The sequence below is a fragment of the Scophthalmus maximus genome, chromosome 7, assembly GCF_022379125.1.
Source record: "Scophthalmus maximus strain ysfricsl-2021 chromosome 7, ASM2237912v1, whole genome shotgun sequence".
Lineage (NCBI taxonomy): Eukaryota > Metazoa > Chordata > Actinopteri > Pleuronectiformes > Scophthalmidae > Scophthalmus > Scophthalmus maximus.
The window spans coordinates 25,366,961-25,375,025 of NC_061521.1; the positions used below are offsets into that span (position 1 = coordinate 25,366,961).

General features: G+C 43.1%; 1 protein-coding gene across 3 annotated transcripts; it reads left to right on the forward strand.

Moving 5' to 3' along the window:
- Nucleotides 1–1,311: 1,311 nt before the first annotated feature.
- si:dkey-12e7.1 (uncharacterized protein LOC557553 homolog) lies at nucleotides 1,312–4,204 on the forward strand. 3 transcript variants are annotated; one of them, XM_047333247.1, is made up of 3 exons: nucleotides 1,312–2,165; nucleotides 2,633–3,273; nucleotides 3,364–4,204. In XM_047333247.1, the coding sequence occupies exons 2-3, from the start codon at nucleotides 2,707–2,709 to the stop codon at nucleotides 3,949–3,951; spliced, it is 1,155 nt and encodes a 384-aa protein (XP_047189203.1). In that variant the 5' UTR covers nucleotides 1,312–2,165; nucleotides 2,633–2,706; the 3' UTR covers nucleotides 3,952–4,204. The 3 variants fall into 3 exon arrangements, with proteins under 3 accessions (XP_047189203.1, XP_047189202.1, XP_047189204.1); XM_047333246.1 differs by having other exon boundaries at nucleotides 1,312–1,887; XM_047333248.1 differs by having other exon boundaries at nucleotides 1,312–1,631.
- The last annotated feature ends 3,861 nt before the right edge of the window (nucleotides 4,205–8,065 follow it).

Sequence of the window (8,065 nt, forward strand, 5' to 3'; positions counted from 1 at the left end):
GGGAGTACACAGCAGCGCTGTACCTGTTGGTGTAACTGTGAGGTGTGTTTGGACCGGAGCTTTTTATTGGTTCCTTCAACGGGAACGGGCTGCATCAGCAGTTCAACATAGACGAGGCCAGAGGGAAGAGAGGGTCACTTCAAGGAGTGACCACCCTGCACACCATGCAGGCCCCATGGGTGTGGGGGGGGGGGGGGGGGGGGAATTATCCCAATCAAAAACTGGAGGAGAACAGAAGTTTTGAAGTTTGAAGTTTATTTCCGCTTTCAACAACCACAATAGAACCGACCAACAACAACATATCAACAAATCGTATCAGCAGTCTGAGACGGGTGAAGGCTGAAGCCCTTGCTTATAATGCCGGCCCTTTTAAAACAAATCATATTTGAAAAATAAAAAAAGAATAACTATCTTACTTCTCACATTGTAAACAAACAAGAAAAGACAAGACAAACAAAACAATCATATATACAAGCACAGATGCACAATAATCCAGATCAAGACAAAACACAGCTTACTTATCTTTTTTTTTCTTACTTACTTTCATCTCAACCATGTTCATATTGTTTCAGTTCATTATTTTTTAAACAGTTTTGTTAACTTACTGAGTGTACTGCATGTCTTCAATTCCTCATAACAGCTGTTCCATAGATTGACTCCTTTAACTGAAAAACAAAGATATTTTGCATCGGTCCTCACTAAGTGTCCATTGAATATACAAGTTCCTCTTGAGTCAAGTTGGCGTACTCTTATTGTAAAAAACAACTTTGTGGTAATTTATGTTTTTTTGCTTTGTAATGATTTGTAATGATTTTAATTCAGCTAAGTCTTTACATTTAAGAGCCTTTAACTCAATAAAAAATAGCGCTACAACAAAAACAACAACAACACGAAGAGCAGATTCACTGTTGAAACACACTTGAAATGAATATGGATATAAATTAAAACTGAGAATAATGCTAATTACAAACAGCAGAGGGAGAAAATGGTCCTTATTTCATTGCTTTGAATGCAAATTCCGCTTGAGATGTTCAAATACTACAAACAAATACAGTCATGATAATAATAATACATTTTATTTATAGAGCACTTTTCATTGCTAAAAGCAATCTCAAAGTGTGAGTGGGAAATCAGTTCATCTCCTCTTGTCTCTGTTACATCGTGTGTTTATAGATCCACGAATGTTTTTTTGTTTGCATCGAAACTAGAAAATGATAATTCTTCCAATCTAAACCGCTCCATTCCCAGCATCTAGCCCCGCCCAACCGCCCGACGGCGCCGCGCCGGACGTTAAAACAAGGCAGCCCGGCCGCACTTTGATGACGCCATCACCCGGAGCCACAACACAAAAACAACAACAGAGCTCAGCTGTTCGGATGCTAACTAGCCGGCCTAGTTACCGAGCGCTGTTCTTCAGCGACTTTGTTTTTATATATTCATGAGCAGCTTTTACACTTTCCAATGCGTTTGTTTGTAAAATATACGTTTTGTATAAATATTAAGTAATTAGCTTTAATACTTAATTCCTTCCGCCTGCTCCATGCTAGCTTGCTAGCAGCTTAGCTTTTTTAAACCGAGGGGGGAAGAAGTCTGCCGGGGGGGGGGGGGGGGGAAGAAAGAAGAAAGAAAAGGTAATGACACGACTTTTGTTTTATTAAAAGTGTAAAAACTCCACCACAGGGTTTATGACCGTGTGACTCTGAATGGGAAGCAGCTGAACGTCCGAGAGAAGAGAGACGCGACAACGGAGCAGCCCGAACAAACCCGAGTTCATCCATCGTGTCGAGAAAGTGAACTGTCACTCAAAAGAAACACCCTCGACGGCTGCGAAGAGCACGTGACTGTCACGTGACCCGCGTGTGACGTCGATCGACAGGAGACTTGATGGTCTGTCCCATTCACTGTCAAATGTACTGCAGGACGAGGAAGGGGACATGCATGGTGTGTGTGTGTGTGTGTGTGTGTGTGTTCATGTTTGTATGTGTATGTGTGTTCGTGTGTGTGTGTGTGTGTGTGTGTGTGTGTGTCACGATTCAATCATCGATGATGATCTTGGAACCAGGAATTACGACCTCCGGGTCGGAAATTAAAAAATGGATCAACCCTGCGAGTCGCAGTATTTCCCCTACCATTGAATTGGGAGGGTGCTTCAGAAGTCATTTCAGGTCACTTTCCTTATTTACCTCATTCCTCATTCCTGTATGAAGATTGTGGATGAAACTTAACGTGATTTGTGAACCCTAACCCTAACGAGCCCTAACCCCCCCCCCCCCCCCCCCCCCCCCCCCAGTAAACCTGGGGGAAACACCGAGTAGGAATTCTGACTCGGGAGGTCCGAAGAAAATCACCACCACGACTTCCGGGGTCCGAGTTCCGAGTTAAACTGGAACGCGGCAGGCACGAGTTAGGTCACGAGTTTCCTGTGGGCGTCCTTGTTCTCCGAGCCGATGCACTGGAAACACATTTAGATGAAAAGTCAGGGGAAAAAAACGACACAGAATTATCGACTTCCGACTTGCGGTCGGTCCTTATGGTGCCTAAAGGCGTGTTTCTTTACCACTGTATGTTTTATTTCTGCCCGTTACCTTGAACAACTTGTATGAAAAATATATATCTATATTCCTTTTTCAAGATTTCACCAGGCCCGGGATATTTATGGCAAAGCTAGACCACAAGAGCACCCGGTGGAGATTGTGACCTCCACCAATGACCACCAACGTCATCATTTCCCCGTCCGCTGTCATGTCACCGCGAAAGAGACCCCTGGTCCCCGTGAGCAGCCGGCGCAAGGCGGCGGACGACCACTTCCCGTTCAACTTCCTGCCGGTGGAGTGCCAGCTGCACGTGCTGTCCTTCCTGAACGAGGTGGACAAGTGCAGCTGCGCGCTGGTCTGCCTGAGCTGGAGCTGCATCGTGCGCTCGTGGAAGCTGTGGCGGGTCGCCGACTACTCCCGCCGCGGCGTCTTCCATCTCGGCCAGGAGGGGCTGCTCGTGTCCAACCGCGAGTTTGAGCGCTGGAAGGCCTGGGTCCACCACTACACCCACCACCTCATCTCCCGCCGGGCCAGCCTGCTGACGCTGAAGGCCAGCTTCGACCTGGGCGATCGCTGCAACAAGTGGGGCGAGCTGCTGAGCCACCTGCTGGAGAACGTCCACTGCAGGGACCTCAGCCACCTGGACCTGAACTGGACCTTCACTCTCCTGGAGCCGCTGGACCTCAGGGTCACCTCTGGCTCCAGCTCCCACCAGGACAGCATCACCAAAATGGATCAGGTAACTTGCACCACCGTGAATCCAGACTAGATGTTTTATGCAGACTTCTCCACAGAGCATGTGATTCTTCTCTTTGGTTCCACTCGACAGGTGACCAGTTTCCAGGAGCTGCTGACCAACCTGACCCACAGCTGCCCGCGCATCGCCAAGATGCGGCTACATTTCGACTGGTCGGACTTGTCCGTGTCGCTGCTCACCCAGTTCCAGCAGCTGCGAGTGCTCGAGCTCAAATACTTCTGGGTCTTCAAAGGAGTGACCCCCTCGACGCTGCAGACCCTGACCAAATCCCTGCCCAACCTGAAGTCTCTGACGCTGCACATCCTGGTGCCGCTGAGGAACCTGGGCATCTCCTACACGCTGGAGTCCCACTCGCTGGAGTTCCTGGACGTGTCGCCGAGCCGAGGCCTGGTCTTCTGCTGCCTGAAGCTGCCCGCGCTGCGCGAGCTCCGGGCCAAGAAGATCGTCCGCGGCATCACCCTGGACCGCAGGACCAGGCTGAGGATCCAGCACCGGTGGCCCTGCCTGTACCACGTCCTCCGGGAGGGGACGCCGAAGCTCCAGGCGCTGAACAACGAGAGGCTGCTCCCCACGTGGCGAGAGGAAAGCTACGGGGAGCTGTCCGCCATCCTGGAACAGTCCTGTTACTGCGTTCAGCATCTCGACAGCTGGCTGTGGTAGTCACCTGAACGACGGCTGGTGGACTCCAGAAGAAAAACTATATACATGTAATTTACACACACACACTCCGCAGAGTTGCCGATAAGAGACTTGAGACCTGAGGTCGTTTCCACAACAGGAAGTTGCTGTTACTCTGGAAACACTTTTATCACATGTTGACAAGACAATGATAACAAAAAATCATATCTCTAATTATTTTATATTGTTTGTCCAGTTTCCCTCCCAAAAAAATATCAAAGGTGCTTCATGCTGATTCTTGTGCTCGTCTGGAATCATTTCACCTGGAAACTCTTGTGCTGGAAACGTTCGCGACAACTTCACCTGATGTAAGTGTACAACGACTGAGACTGAATGACGGAGCGTGACGGCGTCTCCGTGTTCTGGACAAATGCCTTTTTAAAATGAGAGGAAACTACGACAGTGTATTCGGGCCGAGGGACCGTTGAAGTATTCAGAATAGAGCCCGACTGATATCGATATTTGGGAGTACAAGATTCCCGATACCGATACATCGGTCGATATATTTTTTTAAAATCTGTCAATGATTCCTCAGATCTTGTTATCAAACCTTCATGACAATGACATGTAATTGAGGCTTGATATTTTAAGTTTAACCATAAACTTTTATCATAAATAACTATAAATTCAGAATACAAATACAACAAAATACATAGAACTTATAACAAACATTTATTTTATATAAATGTAAAAAAATAAATGCATTTTTAAAGACTCAAATCAGTCGGCCGATAATATCGGTCGGGCTCTTAAAATATCGGCCGATGCCGATATGTCTGTGAAAGGCTAATATCGGCCAACCAATATATTGGTCGAGCTCTAATTCAGAATAAAGGTAAAAATTTAGTTTTTCAGTGGTGGGAAAAAGTTGTAATTTCAAGAATCAAAACTTTATGAAGTTGTACGTTAATGCGAAGACGCTTTAAAGGGGCAGTAAGTTATTTTTGGAGAAAGCTTGTTTCATATTTGCTTAACTTCAACAAAACCTGAATTATTGGTTTAAAAATTGCTCACTGCCCCTTTAAGACAGTACGTCAGGAAAAAGTCAGAGCGTTAAAACTCAAAATATCTAAGATTGATAACTAAAGATATGATAATCCTTTATTCGTGCCACAACGGGGAAATTTAAACTTGAAATATATATTTCAACATTATCCTCATCATAATGACTTACCAATAATTTTTTTGAAATGTAATTTTACAAATTGATTTTCAAAGTATTGAAACTATTTTCTAAAAAAGAATGTATATTTTCCTCTTAACAATTTTACGAGTTTACTCTCAAAATATTAAACTTCAGAATCAGAAATTGTCTCAGTTGTTGAAGAACTGATTCATACTGTACGGTAATTGTTCTGTAGTTAAATGTTTTGGTCATTCATTGAACTCTGTTGAATTTACGAGAGACGTTCATAATTGATAAATCGCTCATAGAACACATTGGGCCTCATGCAAGAACCATTCGTACGAACAGATTTTTTTCTTAAATCGTGTGTACGAGTGATTCAGGAGAACTTCTCGCCTTTTCTCATATTTTGAGATTTCTTTCAAGTACGAACAGGAATTTATGACACGTAAATTAGTCTGCCGTCAATCAAACTCAATATTTTTTCATCTATGAAGCAATTATACATATATACATTTGATACAATGTATAAAAAATGTAAATATATATGCTCGCTCAAATTCATACAGGTGACATTCATCTTGTTTCATGCACATGATTTACACATTTTTCTGAAGATAGAAGCATTTGATGAATCTGACGTGGCCCATTTAGGATAAGAATACGATCATGCTCTTGCATGAGGACCAGTAATTGTTCCCCTAAAATAACACATTTGAACTGTGGAAAATGTTTTTAGTAAGGCAAGAAAAGTGAAGACACAGGAACAGTCCAGGAACAAAAAGCTTCTGAAAATGAATCAGGGTTATGATCCGGGGTCGGTGAGAATCAATCCTCGTTCCAACGCTGCCTTCACGTGCCAGTCGGAAAACCTTATACTTCCCAGTTGTGAAGTCGGAACTACGAGAATGTCACGTTCAAGTGCTTTGTCGCCGGAAGGAATTGGGGGAAAAAACGGCGAAACGGTCGATGTCGTAACTTTGCACAGCGCCCGCAGACTTGTCCATTTGTTATGGATAGAACGATGATAAATAGCATCGGTCTATATCAAGTTAAATGTACATAGATTACAGATTAGAATTATGTTCAGAAGCAACTACTCATACTTGTCGCACTGTTGAAAATAAAGAATCACGTACCAGTCCACTACGGAATCTGTTCCTCTTCCCCGCCATGTCGAAAGGTTTCGGGAACCCGGAGTTTCCCCACTCGTGATCACGACTTGAGGGAGGGGCGGGCGTGCACGTGCAACTCGTATTTACCATGATTCCGAGGCCACGTGAAGGCAACATAAAATACCTAAAAAACTCTGAAAAGCTGCTTCCGTTTGGTCGCTCTGGCCCGAGGTCACGTTCAGACAGACAGTGTTAATCTGGTGGAGCCTTTTCATTCCAGCGCTGCACCAAGTTTGCACCAGACAAAGTTTTGTTTTGTTGTTGACATGTGATGTCGAGAGATCTGATGTACTGATCTTATGAAGTTTTAAAAAACATGTTTACCTGACTGATTTTTCGGAAACCTTTTTATTTTATTGTTTTTGCACATTTCCATTGCTGTTATTAAAAAAAAAAAAGAAAGTTGGTGTTGAGATCGCTGTAACAAACAGGTGAACCAAAATCATCCAGCTGTCTTTTTCTTTTTTTTCTTTGTGATTATGGATTCCATATACGGTACGTGAAGTCTTTATTTTCCTGCCTGCTGGCGACAGCAGAGAAGTGGAGTCAGTCAGTGCCTTTGCAGTTTTCGTCCTGAGCAGTAGAGGACCTTCTTCTCAAACAGATGAAACACGGTGGTGTTGTAGTTGTGACGCCGTGTCTTTAAAACCCAATGAATGCTGATCACTGCAGGTGAATTTATTTTCTTCAGGATATACAATATATACAATACAATATCTGTGTATGTGACGTGTGCGTACGATTTGGTTGCAACCAGGAAATGTCTTGAGTTTAGAACATTTCACAAGAATCTTCATAAATAATAATACAATAATTGTAATACTCTTATGTGTGTTGTCAAAAATGACTGTGACTGTGTGTGTGTGTGTGTGTGTGTGTGGACTGTATTTATATGATGCTTTTCTTCTACCCAAAGCACTAAACAGTACAAGTCACTATATTCTTGCGACTGCCATCAGGGGAAATTCAGGGTGAAGGAGCCGGCGATCGAACCATCGACCTTCTGGTTAGTGGACGACCCTCTCTACCTTCTGAGCCGCAGCCGCAAGTATATATACTTCTCACCAAACTTGGCGTTATTGCTCAGGAGGGTTTCTCCTCATCATTGGAGCTGATTGGTCAAAAGTCAAGGTAAATGAAAATGTGGTCCAAAAAGACACATTCTCCTATATTTATATATATCTGCAAATAACAGAGAGATCATATTAAGGTTATATTGATCAAGTGATAAAAAAAAGTCACTTAAAAATGTTGTCATGCATATTTGAAAAATTAGTTATTTATTATCATATGGTAGAAATGATGTCACTTTGAAAATGACGTCTTATAGTGAAGTGATGCATTTACTTTAGCAACAAAATCAAAAATGAGTGTAGAACCTTTCACACAGGTGAGTGCAGTGCAGAGTGACTCATGATCGACTGCTGAGACGAAAAATAAAATTACAGACGACGACATACTGTAAGAAAAAAAGATTTAAAAGCTGTAATAATTTAAAAAAAGATGAAAAGGAATAGAAGAACAAAAAAAACATCAAAATATCAGTATATATATCATAGACAGTTACAATGGAATAACATTTATGTACATTTGTAGATGCAATAAAAAGCCACAGAAAGTCCGCCCAAAAGTAGTACAGTATAAAAAAGTTAGCATTGCCTCATTGGGGTTTATACAGCGTCGGCCCATCTGTCTGATGTGGACTTGTCTTCCTTATATGGAACCAAAGAAGAGGAAATTCCCATAACACAAATCATTGGGGTCAAGACGTGTTTTAGGTTTAGCGTTTAGAGGC